General features: G+C 32.1%; 1 protein-coding gene, 1 long non-coding RNA gene and 1 pseudogene across 3 annotated transcripts; 2 read left to right on the plus strand and 1 right to left on the minus strand.

Annotated features, from left to right (window-relative positions):
- Positions 1-1,155: 1,155 nt before the first annotated feature.
- On the plus strand, positions 1,156-4,486 carry LOC114169223 (MDIS1-interacting receptor like kinase 2-like). Its single transcript, XM_028054276.1, has 2 exons — positions 1,156-3,889; positions 3,989-4,486. Exons 1-2 carry the CDS (start codon positions 1,156-1,158, stop codon positions 4,351-4,353), a joined length of 3,099 nt encoding a protein of 1,032 aa, XP_027910077.1. The 3' UTR covers positions 4,354-4,486.
- A 3,959-nt stretch (positions 4,487-8,445) lies between these two features.
- Positions 8,446-20,091, plus strand: part of LOC114170126 — a 37,682-nt pseudogene continuing 26,036 nt past the window's right edge.
- LOC114169236 lies at positions 14,882-18,149 on the minus strand. 2 transcript variants are annotated; one of them, XR_003600861.1, is made up of 6 exons: positions 17,824-18,149; positions 17,541-17,741; positions 16,847-16,917; positions 16,506-16,714; positions 16,043-16,118; positions 14,897-15,118 (listed from the first exon to the last, which is right to left on the minus strand). It is a non-coding gene; the product is annotated as an uncharacterized LOC114169236 (long non-coding RNA). The 2 variants fall into 2 exon arrangements; XR_003600860.1 differs by lacking the exon at positions 16,847-16,917 and having other exon boundaries at positions 14,882-15,118.

Genomic DNA, 20,091 nt, shown 5'->3' on the forward strand with positions numbered 1-20,091 from the left:
CAATAATCAATGATACATACTAAGTCACATTAAAAAATAAAGGATAAGAATAAAATATAGGAGTCATAGTATCATTGTCCATAAAAAATAGAAAATAAAAAAGATTGTTTGATTTTCAAATCTTTAATTCTGCTGAAATTATAAGATAGCTAATTTTATTATTTGATATAAAGTTTTGATTTTAAACTTTTAAAAAGTTATATAAATTAAAGAAAAAAAAAACTGATGAATTTGGTCGGAGAGGAACCAACAGGTTTTGATGGTGATAGGTGCAATTCATTCTGTGAATTGAAAATGATGTGTCGAAATGAATGGCAGTTCAAATTTCCTCTTGCAGAAATAAAATATGTGATTTCTATTTTGTCATTAGATGTTTGGTGAGTGTGAAATGTGTGGTCAACATAATAATTATCTTATGGATTGATGGATTCATTGGTGTTACTTTAAAGTTGAGTCCTGCAACTAAGGAACCTGTCTTTCTATTCATTCTAGCACGTGAAAATAAATATTGGTACCTCATCAAAATTAATGAATCAACAAACTACAGAAACAGATGTTCTCTTCTCACCAATGTTGCTGATATGGATCGTATATTCTCATAAATGGTGAAACTATTTTAGTTGTAAAGTTGTTCTGAACAAAGCTATTCATGTACAGTCAATAAACGTGAATGTACTTGTGTTACTATCTAACGTTCAAGTATGGTACGAAGGTTGATACGTTGCAAACATGATTCAGTCAAACTCACATTTCAGATACATCAGATAAAATTAAACATTATATAAGATAAAAAGAAATTATAACTACGTTATTTTATGATTTTGGGATTTTGGATTAAAAAGTAATGTCAAATAAATTCGTGTACCATAAAATTATTATGTCGACCATTATTCGTGTAGCATAAATTTAAAGGAATGGAAATCGTGTTAGATACAATGAAGGAGCAGTAAGTTGGTGTAGCATAAAATTGCAAAGTTGAAGATGAACTCTTCATTAACGACACTGTTTTTCGCTGCATGCTATTTTTCAAGCAAACAGTAGTATTCAAGTAATGGACCCTACTTGACGAGAGGAATACAACAATTGCACTACATAGTGCTGCAGAAAGGAAAAACACCATTTTGTGAGCATTCATCTCTTACCTCAAAGTCCAACATGATGTTAACAAAGCTTGTAACATTTCAGTTTATTCTCGTCACCTTTTTCTTCTCACTTTTAAGGTTCTCTTCCTCGGAAGTTTCTGGTGTTTCTTTATCCAACGGTACTGTTATGTTTGGCCATGAAGCTGTCGAAGATAAAAACATTGAAGCAAGTGCTCTATTGAAGTGGAAAGCCAGCCTTGATAACCAAAGCCAGGTTTCCTTGTCTTCTTGGTCTACTTTCACTAGCCCTTGCAAGTGGAAGGGCATAGTTTGTGATGAATCCAACTCTATCAGCACTATAAATCTTCAAAACCTTGGACTAAGAGGTACACTTCTCAATCTAAACTTCTCATCCTTTCCTAAGCTTCTGAGGTTTCATGTAAGTTACAACAACCTCGGTGGACCTATTCCTCGTCAACTTGGTAACATGTCCAAACTTTCTGAGTTGAGAATGGATCATAATTACTTTAGTGATTCCATCCCCCAAGAAATAGGGGCACTGCATAACTTGGAGTATCTGTTCTTGAGAACAAATCAACTTTCTGGTTCCATCCCCCTCACAATAGGAATGTTGACAAATCTTGTTACACTTGATTTATCATCCAACCATCTCTCTGGTACAATCCCTTCACTAAGAAACTTGACAAATTTACAAGAACTTATCCTCTTTAACAACCTTCTCTCTGGTCCTATCCCTGAGGATTTGGGAGGACTTCATCATCTCACAACAATCAAATTGTTAAAAAATCATATTTCTGGGCCAATCCCTTCTTCCATAGGAGACCTGGCTAATCTGATGAAACTTCAGCTCACTCGTAATCAACTACAGGGGTCAATTCCTTCCTCTCTTGGAAACTTGACAAAGCTCGTCGAACTGTCCATATCTGAAAACAAGCTTTCTGGTTCAATTCCTGCTTCCATAGGAAACTTGGTCAATCTAGAAAAGCTTAACCTTGCACAAAACAAACTTTCTGGACCTATTCCCTCTACCTTCAGAAATGTGACTAAGCTTACCGTCCTATTACTTTATGTGAACAAACTTACCGGAAATTTCTCAGCAGCAACAAGTAACCTTACCAATTTAGTAAATTTACAACTAAGCTCTAATCATTTCACTGGCCCTTTGCCACAATATATTTGCCTTGGAGGGTCACTTTCAAATTTTTCAGCCAATGAAAATCGTTTCACTGGCCCAATTCCATCAAGTTTGAAGAACTGCTCTAGTCTTAAAAGGCTCAGCCTTGCAGAAAATATGTTGACGGGAAACATTAATGATTTTGGTATGTATCCAAATTTGGACTACATTGATCTGAGTAGAAATGCGTTCAACGGTCACCTTTCATCAAATTGGGTCAAATGTCATAATCTCACAAGCCTGGTTATCTCATACAACAGATTATTCGGTGGTATACCCCCAGAGTTAGGCCAGGCACCTAAATTACAAAGGCTTAAACTTTCTTCAAACAGCCTAACGGGAAACATTCCAAAAGAACTTGGGAACTTGACCCAGTTGTTTGAACTCTCCATAAGTAACAACAATCTTTCAGGCAACATTCCCATCGAAATTGGTTCCTTAAAGCAACTTCGGATCTTTGATCTTTCAACAAATGTTTTAAGTGGTCCAATCCCAAAACACCTCGGAAGGTTGCTCAAGTTAAATCACTTGAACTTAAGCCATAACAAATTAAATGAAAGCATTCCGTCTGAATTTAGCCAACTGCAACATCTTCGAGAACTTGATCTTAGTTGGAATTTGTTGAATGGAAAAATTCCAGCAACACTTCGAAAATTGAAGATGTTGGAAAACTTGAACCTCTCCCACAACAATCTCAGCGGAAACATTTCCTCAAGTTTTAAGGATATGCTCAGTTTGACAAACGTTGACATATCTAATAACCAATTAGAGGGTCCAATTCCTAACAATCGAGCCTTCCTTAAGGCTCCATTTCAAGCATTGCAGAACAACAAAAACTTGTGTGGCTATGCTTCTGGGCTGATGCCTTGCCCGCAGTTGTTGAGTCACAATCCTCATCGTAAGAAGACCAAGATGTTACTCTTCCTTACTTTGGGTGCATTATTTGTTGTTGGAGTTTCACTATACATTCATCGGCAAAAAGCAAGAAAAATCAAAAAGCAAGAGAGAGAAGAAAAAAATGGAGATCTTTTTTCTATATTGCATTATGATGGGAAAATAGTGCATGAAACAATCATCGAAGCAACGAATAATTTCGATGAAAGATATCTCATCGGAAAAGGAGGGTTTGGAGGTGTTTACAAGGCCATCTTACCCTCTGGCCAGATTGTTGCTGTGAAGAAACTTCAGGTTGAAGTTGACAGTGAAATTGTTGATTTTAAGGCTTTTACATCTGAAGTTCGAACCCTGACAGAAATCAAACATCGTAACATTGTGAAGTTGCATGGGTTTTGTGAACATCCACGCTATTGTTTCTTGGTTTATGAGTTCGTAGAAGGTGGCAGCTTGGACAAAGTACTAAACAACGACACACATGCATCAATGTTTGATTGGAATAAGAGGGTTAACGTTGTTAAAGGTGTGGTAAATGCTTTGTATCATATGCACCATGGTTGCTCTCCTCCTATTGTTCATCGTGACATATCAAGCAAGAATGTTCTCATAGATTTGGAATATGAAGCTCGCTTATCTGACTTTGGAACAGCAAAGATTCTAAATCCTAATTCACGTAATTTAACTTCGTTTGCAGGCACTTATGGATATGCTGCACCAGGTTAGGCCCTTTAACTCTTTTCCATCTTAAGAAACTCTTCATTTGTTTCAATAATAAGCATTGCCACCTTTTGTGTAACATCATTTCATGCATATGCAGAGCTTGCTTATACAATGGAAGTGAATGAGAAATGTGATGTGTTCAGTTTTGGGGTGCTCTGTTTGGAAATAATAATCGGAAATCACCCAGGAGATTTGATTTCTTTGATGCATTCACCATCTTCAACATCAGTAACAGCTAATTTGCTATTGAAGGATGTGATGGACCAACGATTACCTTTTCCAGTGATGCCAGTTGTTAAGGAGGTGGTAATCATTGCAAAAGTGGCATTTGCTTGTTTGAATGAAAGACCACTTTCTCGTCCAACCATGGAAGATGTTTATAACAAGTTTGTGATGCCTAAGTCACCTTTAACGAGGGATACACTCAACACCATTGTTCTTGGACAACTTCAAAATTATTGAACATGGTTTCCTTGTGTGTTCCAATAAGTTTAGAGTTCTTTTTTCCTCTCTCATGCTGCTTATCATGTGTTGTTTGGAAATATTTGGCAATAAATTGGTGGTGGGCAATAAATTGTTTAAGTTATGAAATTTTATCAGTATACATTATATATCAATATCTTGCAAAATAAATTTTTGCATGTTTTATCTATCGTTTATCTTTAGCTGTCTAGAAATAGAAGTTTGGAGAAAATCATAAATGGTTTTTTACCACAAGTATGTATCTAATTTTTACCCAATGTTTTATTTGTAATAAATATATTTAATTTATGCTGAAAGGCTAAAATCATTATTTTTTCCTCATATTCATTTTAATTATTTAATTTTGGTCTTTTTATTTTTTTTCCAATTAAGTTTTAATTTTTTTTAAAACGATTCAATTAGATATTTTTGTTAGATTAGGGTCAATAATGTCTTTACACAGTATTATATAATGAGATAAGATGGGTACAATAAAATAATTTTGTTAAGAAATTTGGGGTAATCTAATTTAACAAATTAGAATATCAATAATTATATGAATTAGTATTTTATTATATAATTAAAATTAGAATAAATAAATAAATTTAAACGTAAAAAACATATTATAGTTAAAAGTTGTAAAAAGTAAACATTTTAAATTATAAATTAAATTTATACTTATATTAATTAAAAGATTGTATAGCGATATAATTTATTTTAAATTATAGCTAATTTCTTTTAAAGATATTGAAACTCAAATTAAAACTAATAAATTAAAAAAAAATGTTAAAATAGTTGTATATATTTGTTGCAATTAAATTGTGTAAGAAAATCTTAAAACAGTGAAATATAGAGTATATACAAAGTAATTAAATGAAGTTGATGATAGAATAACACAGTTTTTTATTAGTGTTTGATCAGATTCATTTAAACATACAAAAATAAACAGTTTTATATCATTATGAATCAATCAGATTCATATGTAGTTTGTGTAATTAACTATCGTGTTATCTAGCATTTTTCTTGTAAAATGCATAGTACATGAAACAGTTATCTTTAAAAGAAATTGAGTTCTGCATTTGATTCCAATTCTTGACAACAACAGCATTTAAGATATGCTGCATAGCCTCTGGTTGAAAGACAGAATAGCATTAATTTTGACTGTGGATATTCAAAATGGAAAGTGTTGTTTCCCTTCTATTTCACACCTTCAATTCACTCAAATAAAACATACAAATCCTTAATAACTCAGTCAAGCACCTTATCTGATTCTCTTATTGTCCTAGGGTCTACCTAATTTCTTTTGTAGTGTCTATCTCCTCCTTTGGTTTGGTTTCCTTCTCTATTTGAAACAAAACAAAATATACTTAGAAAAATATTTCATTGGTTGAAGCCTTTAGTCAGAGGATTCATTCCATATCAGTCCACCAAACATCTTCATAGAGAGTAATTTTTATGCAGATGCCCTTGCAAAATAAAGGGTACATCATTAATTCTTTAATGCTTTTAGCTGATGAAACAGTTACTATATTAATGCTTGAAATGTGTGGTTGAACAGGTTAGAGTTTTGCTTGTTTTGGGATTGGTGCACCTTACAAAACCTGCCTTCTATTAACGTTTGCAAAAGGAAAATATCAGGTAACTACTTTTTTTTATCACTTCTCTTACCACCTAACGTGGATTGAACTTTTGCATTTTAATTTTAACTTTTAATATACTTTTAAGTTGTAAAAGTGTTAGTGGAAATAAAAAAGTACATTCCATTCCGCTCGTGGGTGATCTTTTGGACAGAAAATCTCCATTCTATTAGGCTTTTTAGAAGCTGCCACTTTCGGACCCCATTTCTTCGCACCCACCTAGAAACTTCACACATAACCCATTTTTCCCTTCTTCTTTGAACATTGTCACCCATAAGGTAAGAAAACAAAGCCCCTTCCCTTCTAATCAGCACATTGCAACCCATAAAGCTAGCAAACGAAGCCCCTTTTTGTTGTACTCATTACATTACAAACCATAAACCTTCTACCCTTCTTTTCTTTGGACTGAATTTTGCAAGCCCTAAACGAAGGGTTTTGGTCATAATTTTTGTTCGTCCGATGCACAAGACATTGGGGGTTTTGCAGAGGTGAATATTGTTATTGATTTACTTCGTCACATAGGATTAGGTTGTAAGAGGGAGAATTGTGTGTTCTTATATAATTTCAAAATCTGTCAATTTTAATTTGTGCAAAAGCACTTTCGTGGGTTACACCTTAATTGCTCTTGGGTTGCAAGATAAATTTAAAAATGTTGCAGGCTAGTTTTTCCCCAAATGAACTTACACCCAGTTTTGAAGAAATGGGATGGGGTCTGGTATTTGTGTGCACAGCTCGGGTCCACCCTTTTAGTAAGGGAGAGAATTGTGTGTTCTCATGCACTTCAAGAATTTGTCAATTTTATTTTGTGCAAAAACTCTTTTGTAGGTTACACCTTAATTGCTCTTGGGTTGCAACATAAGTTTAAAAATGTTGCAGGCCAGTTTTTTCCCTAAATGAACTTACACTGGTTTAGAAGAAGTGGGATGGAGTCTGGTATTGGTGTGCACAGCTGGTGTCCACCCTTTTAGTAATGGTGAAAATTGTGTGTTCTTATGCACTTCCAAAATCTGTCAATTTTACTTTGTGCAAAAACTTCCTTTGTGGGTTACACCTTAATTGCTCTTGGGTTGCAAGATAAGTTTAAAGATGTTGCAGACTAGTTTTTCCTTAAATGAACTTACACTTGGTTTAGAAGAAGCGGAATGGAGTCTAGTATTGGTATGCACAATTGAGGTCCACCCTTTTAGTAAGGGAAAAAAAATGTGTGTTCTCATGCACTTTCAAAATCTAACAATTTTATTTTGTGCGAAAACGCATTCGTAGGTTACACCTTAATTATTCTTGGGTTGCAACATAAGTTTAAAAATATTGCAGGCTAGTTTTTCCCTAAATGAACTTACACATGGTTTAGAAGAAGTGGGATGGAGTCTGGTATTGATGTGCACAGCTGATGTCCGCCCTTTTAGTAAGGGAGAAAATTGTGTGTTCTCATGCACTTCCAAAATCTGTCAATTTTATTTTGTGCAAAAAATCATTCGTGGGTTACACCTTAATTGCTTTTGAGTTATAGATAAATTTAAGAATAATGCAGATTAGTTTTTTCCCAAAGGAACTTACACTGGGTTTATAATAAGTGGGATAGGGTCTGGTATTTGTGTGCATAGTTGAAGTCCACCCTTTTAGTAGGGGAGAGATTTGTGTGTTCTTATGCACTTCCAATATTTGTCAACTTTTTTTATGCAAAAACTCCTTCATGGGTTACATCATAATTGCGCTTGGGTTGCAAGATAAGTTTTAAAATATTGAAGGTTAGTTTTTTTCCAAATGAACTTACACTTGGTTTAGAAGAGTGGGATTAGTTTTGGTATTGGTGTGCACAACTAGGATTCACCCTTTTTGTAACGGAGACAATTGTGTGTTCTCATGACTTCCAAAATTTGTCAACTTTATTATGTGCAAAATCTCCTTCGTTCAAAAATGGGAGGGGCTTCATTCACTAGCTTTATGGGTTGCAGTGTGCATAGTAGGAAAGGGGCTTCGTTTTCTTACCTTATGGTTTGCAATGTTCAGCAAAGAATGGAAAATGGGTTTTATGAAACTTGGTGGGTGCGAAAAAATGAGGTCCCAAAAATGGCAACTTCCAAAATACCTAAGAGAATGGGGATTTTTTACCTAAAAGATTACTCACGCGCGGAATGGACTTTTTTTTATTTTCTCTTACACTTCTACAGCTTAAAAGTAAATTAAAAGTTAAAATTAAAATGCAAAGGTTAAATCCACATTAGGTGGTAAGAGAAGCAGTAAGAAAAAAGAAGTAGTAAGAAAAAAGTAGTCAATTAATCATTTCCCATTTGATCATATATATGTTTAATTTAAGTGGCAGCAGTATAACAAAAAATTAGACTTAAAAAATACATGCATACTATTTCAACTTACCCACATATATAGTATCACTCTCTCATTCCTTCGCAAAGCACCCTCTCACAGATTAGCCTTTCCATATTTAAAGCATCCTATGAGGCTTATCTTACAGAAACTTCTGCTTGCTTTCATGCACTTGTGGTTGTGTTGGAGTTCTTCTGTTCATGTTCACGCAGCAGATGACAGTTTAAAGCCCGGTGATACACTGAATTATTCTTCACCATTACTATATTCAAAGAGTCGCAAATATTTTCTTGAATTTTATTCGATTATAATTCCGGATGAAGATTTTACTTACTTGGCAGTCCAAAGTGCATATGACAATCAGATAGTTTGGGAGGGTAATAGAGAACAATCGGTCGACCAGAGTGATGCAGTTCTGTCCCTAAACTTCTCAGGCGTGCTGAAAATAGAATCTGGATCTGTGAAGAAACCAATAATTTTGTATTCTCCTCCTCAACCTATCAGCAACACTGTGGCTACTTTGTTGGACACAGGGAACTTTGTGCTTCAACACCTTCACCCCAATGGGACAAACATTCTTCTGTGGCAGAGTTTTGATTACCTCACTGAAACTTAGGTCCCCACCATGAAGTTAGGTGTTAATCACAAAACAGGCCAGCGTTGGTTACTTGTTTCACAGATCACCATTGAGCTTGCGACCCCAGGGGCCTTTAGTCTTGAATGGGAACCGACGGAACAAGAATTGATAATAAGAAGACGAGGAAACGTTTGTTGGAAAAGCGGGAAACTGAGGAACAATAGATTTGAGAACATCCCAGGAGTTGCACAAGTAGTGTTGATCTACACCATAGTGTCGAATGAGGAAGAAGACAGCTTCTCTTTCACATCTACAAATGAAAACCTTACACGTTGGTGGTCCCTTTCGGATACTGGGAGGTTATCTTACAATAATAAAGAGGGATATGTTGCAAGGGCTGATTTGTGTTATGGATATAACACAGAAGGAGGGTGCCAAAGTTGGCAGGGTATACCTAAGTGCAGGAGTCCTGGTGATGTGTTCACCAAAAAGAGTCTTCGCCTTAATTACCAAAATAAAACATATGATGACAATCAGAATATTAGTCACAGTGATTGTGAGGCTGCTTGCTGGAGCGATTGTAATTGCAATGGATTCACCGAAATCTACCCTGATGGAACTGGATGTAGATTCTATAATTGGAATTCGTCCAAAGATTATATAGTTGACGTTTCGGGTGTTGACTTTTACATACTGGATAACAAAAGGGAACATAACCCCTCTTCATCATGGTAGGTCTAATGCCAACTTCATTTCATTTTTCATGCACAAAAAAAACTTTCATTTCTAATGATTCCAATCATACCCTATAATATTTACAGCAAAGTCTACTGATTCTAATCATAACCTACATTACATAAGAAGAGTGAATAGTTTTGTTTGTACAACTTCAGTGCGGATCTTCAGGGAATTGCGCTGAAATTGTTTTCTTCTTTTGACACTCTTTGGTCTCCATATAGAAACACAATACAGTCATATGCTATAACGCTTAACAATGGCTTTGAAAAAATTATAAAACCATAAAATTAATAATTGACTGGAAGATTTTTAATTATTGTACGCAGGTACAAAAAGGTGGATATGGATAGGTACAATAATAGCAACTACTTTGCTGATAACATGCACATCCATTCTATTGTTAGCCATAAAGAAACGAAAACATGTTCTTCAAGGTAGTTACATACTTCAAACTCATTGTCGAATAATCTCCCGATCATCTTTCTATATTTTAATATTTCTCATTTTCATCTGAACAGAGAAGAAAAGGAAACAAATGGCGGTGAAATTCTCTCTAATAGACGATTTTCGAAATGATTTGAAAAAGGGACACGGTTTAAAAGTATTCGATTATACGTTGGTTATGGCGGGCACAAATGAATTTTCATCTGAAAACAAGCTAGGACAGGGAGGTTTTGGACCAGTTTATAAGGTGATTTAAACTACTCAAATTATGCGTTCATAACTTTGCTTCAGAGGACTTGACTAATCACCTTGTGTTCTCATTTCAAAGGGGAACTTTGCCGACAGGAGAGGTGGTTGCTGTAAAAAGACTTGCAAGAAGTTCTGCACAAGGAATTGTGGAGTTTAAAAATGAACTAACACTTATATGCGAACTTCAGCACATGAATCTTGTTCAACTACTTGGTTGCTGCATTCATGAAGAAGAGAAGATTCTAGTTTACGAGTATATGCCCAACAAAAGCTTTGATTTCTATCTTTTCGGTGAGAAATGTGTTAATCATTATCTAATTAGCTGTCGTTTTGGATGACAAACAGATAAAATTTGTTTTTATTATTATCCAGCTATCCAAACACATATAGGTGAACATTGATCTTTCTAAACCGCAATTGTTTCTTACTATATATTTACTATAGTTACTCATGTTTATCATCGTAAAGAAAGTCATTTTTGCCTTTTACATGTGTATAGTATACATTCTAACGTACATATCACTATAATATGAAAGGGGAAGACTGCACAAGAAGCAAATTACTAGACTGGAATAAGCGGTTTAACATAGTACAAGGAATTGCTCAAGGATTATTGTATCTTCACAAGTACTCAAGACTCAAAGTCATTCACAGAGACTTGAAAACCAGTAACATACTTCTTGATGAGAACATGATGAATCCAAAAATTTCAGATTTTGGAATGGCTAGAATGTTTACCCAACATGACTCCATATCAAATACGAACAGGGTTGTTGGGACATAGTAAACTTGCTAAATCTCTCTTTTATTTTTGTATCAACGTGTAAATAAAATTTATTTTTCATCTAATACTTCTTTCAGTGGTTATATGTAGGACTGGACATAATTTACTAAACTATACTAAGCTATACTTAATTGTACTATATTAAACTAAAATATACTAAACTATTCATAATAATAATAATTGAATTGTATTATAAAATAGTTCAGTTTTAAGAAATTAAACTTATGTTAAGATAACTAAGTTAACTAAATTAACTATTGAACTATAGTAGATTGAAAGAGCAAAATACTTCAAATAAAATATTGGTATTAGGATAAGAATTGGACTTATATGTTTTACATCTTACGTTCTATTATTTCTCTTTCATATTGAAAAATTTATTTTATTTTGTCTTAATTTTTTTCTTTACTCTTTCTTTGAAAAAAATATAAAATATTTATAATTAATTTATTAAAAAATTATAAATTAATTCAATATCTTATTTTATTTTGAATGAATTTTACTATGTAATGTTATTTTTATGTTATGATTTTACGTAAGTTATTTTTAAAAATTAAATTTTGTGACAGCTAACATTTTTATAATTTTTTATTTATATTAATTTTTTTGTAACTTAAATATTGAAATTAGTATAATAAATATAAATATTGGTACTAACATATTTTTATTTTAAAATCTTATAGAATATTATTTTTTAGTTTTAAAATATTTATTACGTGGCATTAACTTTTTTAAAGAGAATTTATTTTAAAAAATTCTTAAAATATTAATTTTAAAACTTCATAAAATTTCTAGAAAATTTTTCACACAAATTTTAATGAATATAAATGTTAAAAAAATATTAATTTTGAGAATTTTCTAAAATAAATCCTTTTAAAACATTTTACGCAACATAATAAATATTGTAAAACTAAAAAGTAATATTACATAAGATTTTAAAATATAAAAAATAAGTTAATACAAATATTTATATTTATTATATTAATTTTAATATTTTAATTACATTTTAAGTTACGGAAAACTTTAATATAAATTAAAAAATTATAAAATGTTAATTGGTGTATTGAAGTATGATGCATATTTCAATTATTATTTTCTAAGCACTTTCAAATTATAAACTTTAGATTATTATTGCGTAGTACAATCATATGTAATTAGTGCAATTCGATTCAAAATAGTGTAATTCAGTTCAAAAATAGTGCAATTCAATTCAAAATCAATGCAATCCGGTTCAAAAATAGTACAATCAGTTCAAAAAGAGTGAAGTTTATTCAAAATCAGTGCAATTCGGTTCAAAAACGGTTCAAAAACAATGTAGTTAAGTTAAAAATTAGTGTAGTTCAGTCCAAAAATAGTGCAGTTCAGTTCTGACGTAGTGCAGTTCATAAAATAGTTCAGTTTATAACAGTTCAGTTCAGTTTATATTATAGTGCAGTGCAGTTCAGTCCAGTTTATTTTTAAGAATAACAGTTCAGTTCATCTGAATTGTTTTACAGTTCAGTGCAGTTCATGCGAACAAGAGTGAAATAGTGTCTTTGCCTAAAAGACCAGCATTCTATGTTCAAAGAGAGATGCTTAACCAGAATTTATCTTCTGTAGAGTTGTGTACTGCTTCTACAATAGAAATTACTACTTCATTGGAAATAGAATAAGCTGATTGAGTTAGCACATCATTGCACTTTATCCATGATCCCAAATAAGAGAAAAATATGGGTCAAGGGTTGGGAAATGGGTTTGTTAGGCTTATCGATCTGCTAACTAAAAAAAATAATTAATGAGTGTGAACTATATATACAATTATTCTGGGTTTTAATAAATACACACACAAATACAATTTAAAAACATACCTTGTTTGATATTTTCTTTAACAAATATTAATGGACTTACTAGGTTTTTAAATATCTATCATAATAAGTCTGACTTACTATTGTTGGTTTTTGCAGTGTCATAGAAAGTGTATATTTTCTATGACCAGTGGCGGAACTATATGGTGACAGAGGGGAGCCACGACTCCCCCATTCTTTTTTTTTATTTTTTTTATATATTTTTTTATTTTTTTAAAATTATATTTATATATTATATTAAATTTATATTATAAAATATTATAATACAAAATAAAATAAATTAAATTAATAGAGACATTGATTTATAAAAGAGATTAGATTTTTTCTTTTTTTTTCTGGCTATAAGATCTTTGTAAATTATTGTGTGAAAAGAAATAAATACAAAGAGATAGATTGGAAAATAAAGGTTGAGAAACACATAGATTGAAATTGAAGTATACATTCTTACATGATCTCTCACATATCAAGATTAGTATCTTATTATGATTTATGTATATTAAATTTATGATTCTTTTTAGGATGCTTCTCCCAAATTAAGTTTATCTCAAATTAATATAAACCCTAATTATGATTTTAAGGACTCTTTTATGAAATTGGTATGAACCCTACTTATAATTCATCCCAAATTATTATAAGCCTTAATTATGAAATTTAGGGATTTTGTGTTCTTCGGTGCCTATGGTATTTTTTTTTAAATTTTGAATTTATACAATGTTACTTATTCAATTAAAGTGGTATGAGTTTTGTTATGTTTTGCACTGTGATTTGTGAATATAAATTTTAGTTTTTCTAGATATGCGATAGGTGATAAATTTACATTAGAAAGATTATGATAAAAAGTAAAAAAATTGATTCTTTTTTTTAAAGAGGAAGGTTTATGATAAAGATGAAAAAAATGCATTTACATTAACTGAACTTGAGAAATTTCATGAAAACCAACCATTCAAGACAATCTAAAACAAATATCTAAAGTTCTTAGACTTACATATAATGAATTTAAAAATTCATTAGAACACGATCTGGGAAAAACGACCTCAAATTTGACAATACCACCAAATCAAATTGATGAGGTACGGAGGACTTATCTAAAATAATATTCATGGTTTGTTATTATGATATAATAGCGAATGATAGTAATATTTTTTAAAATTCTACTATTATGTGTCCTTGTTTTAAACATAGGAAATAAAGAGAAAAGATGATGAGTCTTTTTTTTTCTAACTAAAAACAAATTATATATAATAAATCTAATTTGGCACCCCTACATTTTTTATCCAAGTTCCGCCACTGTCTATGACTCCTGCAATTATGATGTTAGAATACCTATTATAGTAAACATGTTTTACTTGTCATAATAAACCCATTTTTCACTAGTGTAAGCCACTACTTGGATTTCATCACTGGTTATACGTATTGGCACTTGAGCTTACTATATTATTGAATATCACTACAAAAAAACATGTAAATACCGACGTTTATTTTTGTAATTTACGTCATTTTTAACTGTCGTTATTTACTTGAGCGACAGTTTCCTGAAATGTCATAATTCTTACCGTCACAAAGTATAATACGGCAGTTATAGATGAACCGCCGCAACAACCGTCATTTTATACAACGTATAAAGTGGCGACTTAAAGAGGCAAAAAGCGTCAGTTAAAGCTGACATAATATTTTTACTGGATGACAAATATAATGTGAAAAACGACGCTTTAAACTGACACTATTATCATTATATTATGACATTTTTAAATGTCACCAATTTAATTAATTACAATTTATTCTGAGATTAATTACGTCATTATCAAATGTATCAAATGACGTAATTTTAATATTTAATTATTTATTCTTTTTTAATATTTCTTATACTTTCATAATTCGATAAAATTATTTTTTCATGATAATTTAAAATATATAAAAAATTATAGCACTATTAAATAGAAATTGATAAACTAAATTGATTCATTGTCAATATAACATAACTACATCAAAGCACCAATTCAAGCATTTGGAAAAAAAAAAAAGACAACATTAAGAGTACCAAAATATTCAAGCATCTAAGGAAGAAAAAAAGACAACATTAAAAGTCCTAAGTCTAAGGTGTTTTGCTTCCACCACTTGATCCTAGTATTTCATGCAGAGATGGCACACCACTTTCAATATATGGTGCCTGCAACGAAGAAATAATATAGTATATATGAGTAAGGGTAAAGAGTAGATTACTCCTACAATACTAAAAACAAGCTTCAAGACATAAACTTCAATATGACATTTCTGCTTGCGTGGAAAGTCCCCGTGGGAGGGGGGGCCTATAGCCTATTGAAAGAAGAACAGAAAGATCCCTAAAATGGAAACCAAGATACGTAGTACAACACACAACACAGGTATGACGACGATTGTGTAAAAATATATAAAGTGCAAAGATTTAGATCACAATACTAATTGCTTTATAATTACATAAATATACCAATAGTCAATATATGATTTATTACAATTTCAAAAGTGTTCACATATGTGTGTGTCCATGAGTGTGTGCAATTTTGGTGCATGAAGAAAAACATAAATACAAAATATTGGTAAATGTGTAAAAAAAAATTAATGGTTCAACACTGCACATACATATCAAAAGTCCATAAATGTTTATCACAATTTATGAAAAGAAAAAAGGTTGTAGTCATAACGAATAAGCAAATTATATATCTTTCACCCACCCATATAAGAATGTATTTCTCCTACTACGAACATGTAACAAATCTATAACTTTTCTTTAAGGAACTCTGATTAGATCCTTGAATGCATGAGAAGAACGAATAAAATATATGAAAAAGAAAGTCCAATGTATGATAGATGGGACCTTTGGTTTGATCAACTTATTATACAAACGATTGTGTAATTGTTACTATATAAACTATATATCTTTCCTTAATTTATAGATATACTGTTAAAAATGAAATCAATAAGGATTTAAACAAACTATATTTAGAAAATAACAGTTTTAAAATGAAAATTACCAAAATACAACTAAATAACCATACAGATTAAATAATACTAATTTATTGAATTCTTGAACTAATATGGGAGCAATGTCACTTACAGTTTCAAACCCAATTGATCGCTATGTTGTATGAAATTGATATGCCTTAGTAACTCAGAAAACACTTGGATTAGATCTGGAAAATTGAAATGGTTCAGACACACCAATCATTAACATATACAATCAACACTAGTAAGATAATTTCACATAATTAAATAAAGTGTGAGTGGAAAAATAAGCAAACAAAACTTAAATGTTGTTTCTTATATATGTTCTGGTGTCTTTATTATATACATATTTGAATATTTTATCCGTGGAGAAATATTCATTTTGTTGATTCTCTCCTTTAAACAATAATTAAATGTCAAATATTGCTTCTGTGGAAAAAGGTAATTGAGATATTACCATCAACTTTAATCCAACCCATTCCATTGTTAACGCTGTGTTACTAAACAAAGTGAAATGTACAAAAAGCATGAGAAAAACAGAAGAAAAGAATAGCATCTTGAAAGCTAAAATGCACCTTTTATAGGATTTATTCAAATTTATAGTGCTTGTCCACACCAACAGGCACATCTCAAGTGCAACTCATCCCTTTGGGAAACACAACAAAGTCACCAGCAGAAATTTGAACTGATTCATTTAACCCACACCTTCACTTTTCCTTCCACAAGATAGTAAATCTCTTTTTCTTCATATGACCATGGGAATTTGCCTAGAGGGCATCCCCATCTGTTATACATCAAATGTGTGTCACACCAAATCAGAGACAGATCAAATGACACGAAAAATTGTAAATTAGAAATATAGCTTCTTGCAGCCTTTCAGGAACATAAAAATATATATTCAACCATATTGGAATACCATGTCCACGAAGAGACTGCTGAAAAATACTATTGAAGAACCCATACTAATCTTTTAGTGTACTTCTGGACCTACAAATAAATTAGTTAATGCATGCTTAAAAGTAAAATTAATAAAAAGAGCATGTTTAGGAGTTTTATTTTCATGGACAATGTTAGTGGAAAGATAATTTAATACATGATTTACCTAGCAAATATCATTCTCAAATAAAAATGGTAATGCTTAAAAATAATATAGGCAATAAACAAACCATATTAAAGTAATTTTCCAATTCTCCTCTCCACCACAGAAAAGGAGCAGGGCCTAAACATACTACTATTAAAAGATCATAACAAAACCATTATCAAGGTCTTGGAGTTCAAGAATTGATCTTAAATAGTGAAGATCACAAAGGGATAATTTAAAACAATGCAAACAAGTCGGTTGTTACCACCCAAAATATTTATACTTTGACATACAAAAAAATGTTGATTACTTCTCCAATAAGACTGCTCTGGTAAGTCAGAAACCTTAGAAAACAACTGGAACTAAAATCTCAAGATCTACAAAGCATGATAACGATAACAGAATTGCATATGGAAAGTGACGCTCAAATTTCGCCATTTGTCCTGAAAGAGGGGGAGTTTTAAGAACCCTAACCCAATTGTAATAGGATTGAAGAAAAGAAAAAAGTGTTGGTTGTTAAAGGATTTACCTTGAGGTCGATGTTGGAACGAGAAGTGAGAAAAGGGGCGAATTGGGGATCTTTGAGAATGTTCTTCCACTTTCCGAAACCGTGCTTTTCAACTCCGGCGATGAGCGCGTCTTCTTCGTCTTGCGTCCACTTATGCTTCTGATTCCCCATTCACATTCACACTCAAATTCACATTCGCGCGAAGGAATCAAACAGAAAACCCTAATCGTACAATTGGCCACTCAAATCAAAAATAAGCAAAATTAAATTAAAAAATGCAACAATACTTTGATGAATGTCATACCAGAAACAGAAAAGGAGTGGACTGAGGCGCAAATGCGAGCAATCGAACCTTTCTCCTTCAGAACGAGGTTGAATAACCCAATCGAGCAAATGCGAACGGCGGCAATCGTGGACTGAGGCGCAAATGGAGGCGAAGGAAGGAGAAAGGAGAAACGGAGAGCAAACGAAGACGTGAGGGAACGTGAGAGTGAAGTGATTTAGGGTGAAATGAAGGAGAAAGGAGAAAGAAAGAGGCGAACGGGGAGAGAGTGAACGCAGAAAGAAGAAAGTGGCGAACGGGGAGAGAGTGAACATAGAGAGTGAAGTGAGAGTAATGGTTTCAGTCATTTGGCTGTGATTTTGGAAACTAAAAATTTTTGAAAAGTTAAAAAATATATTAAATTGTTGAGTGGGAAAATGAAATAGCAAAAAGAGGGAACAAAGTTTACAAAAAAAAAGTAAGTATTGAGACAAAAATGAGACACGAAATAATTTCATAAAATTATAAAAATAATATTTTATATAAAGTGGCATTTTAAAATGACATAACTTTAAATATAATATGATAATGTAAAATATGGTAGTTAGAAACGTTATATTATACATGTACATTATGGCTGTTATCAAACTGACGTATTATACTGCGAAAAGCGACAGTTTTAATTAACCGTCGTATTTAAAACATCGTTATATACATGAATTTTTGTAGTGTATCTTCAACCATCACCCTAACATAATCTTTTTTCCAATGGTAAGAGGAGGGCAATCTTCTTTTTAACCTAATCCAACTCAATGTTCATGAATGCCATAGACAAGAAGATTTCATTTAAATCCACTACTTTCTTACTATATACCCTTTTCCCGCTAGATGCATCTTGTACTTGATATCATCATCACAAATATGCTGCAAAATGTTTAACTTCAACATTAAACATTTCAAAGTTAGAATTTCCAACCTTTTTTCTTGTAGATCCATTTTCATCCTACAACCCTTGTTCCTTAGGGTAGTTCCATTAAATCATAAATTTCATTTTTCATAAGGGACTAAAATTCCTCATGTATAACTGCAACCCAAATTATTAAAGTTAATCAAGTTGATTATATGAAGGTGTTTGAAGATTTTGATGATGAAGATCTAATAATTGTATTTGAGATATAAACAATCATGAATGAATGTGTGTGATCATGAATATAGCAAAGGCTATATATCTTGAAGATCTCACGTCGAATAAGAATAAGGTCAAATTATAACATATAATTGGGGTGCAATTATCATCTTAAAAGTTAATTTTATAAGGTTAAGTTAGAAAATAAACTCATTTTAGAATGTATTAAAGTCATTAAGTGTCTATCCTAGTCAAGTTTGTTGGGGCTTACAAACTTCTTCATGGTCCCTTCTACGAATAGATGTCGTAAGTCTTTATGTACCTTCTCCTTGAGACTAACCTCCCCTTGTTCTCACCATCTACATATATTAGACAACACATTTATCTCCGCAAGTAAAGTAGTGAAAATTTGACATACTTAATCACACAACCCATAATGTGTTTTGGGATTTTTAAAATACTGGATTCTACAATTTGGCATGAGATTTCATATTCAAAAGCTTTCCAGACTGTAGTCCGATATTTATTTGTACGTGTTGGATTGTACAATCTTGAATGCTTTTAAATCTGAAATCTTGTGTCGAACTGTAGAATCTAATATGTATTCATAATCTAAAAAAAGTGCATCGTAAAGGTTACATCCAACGAATATACCCCTAGCTAGCAATAGTACATGCCAAAGACAACAAACCATATAGCTCTCACTCTTCGGGACACAAAACAAGGACAACCTGTAACATCCCTAAGGAATATTACTTAAAAATAAATATTAAAATAAATAATTGCATTAATAGCCATCTCGATAAAAATCCCAACGTGGGAAAATTTCAATTTATTAAGATAGTGCGCCAAAACTCATAACTGAATTCATAAAGAGTTACAAGTTCCCAAAATTTGCTTTTAAAATATAAAATACATATGAGTAAAACTCTAGCTCTAATCCCCTGCTAGCCCTCACTCTGCCATCTGAACATCCTCAGCACCACCTGTATCAACATCTGCTCCCGTGTAACGAATCACACGATCATCGTCAAACACAAACAGAAAGGGTGAGCTGAGAAAATAAAATAACAAGCATATAATCACAAGATAGATCGTTTACCCATCTTATTCATTATCTATAATTATTGGCCAAGACCCTAACCCCAAGACTTAACAGTCTTTAAATCATACAATCGGTTAGC

This window comes from Vigna unguiculata, chromosome 11, assembly GCF_004118075.2.
Source record: "Vigna unguiculata cultivar IT97K-499-35 chromosome 11, ASM411807v1, whole genome shotgun sequence".
Classification (NCBI taxonomy): domain Eukaryota; kingdom Viridiplantae; phylum Streptophyta; class Magnoliopsida; order Fabales; family Fabaceae; genus Vigna; species Vigna unguiculata.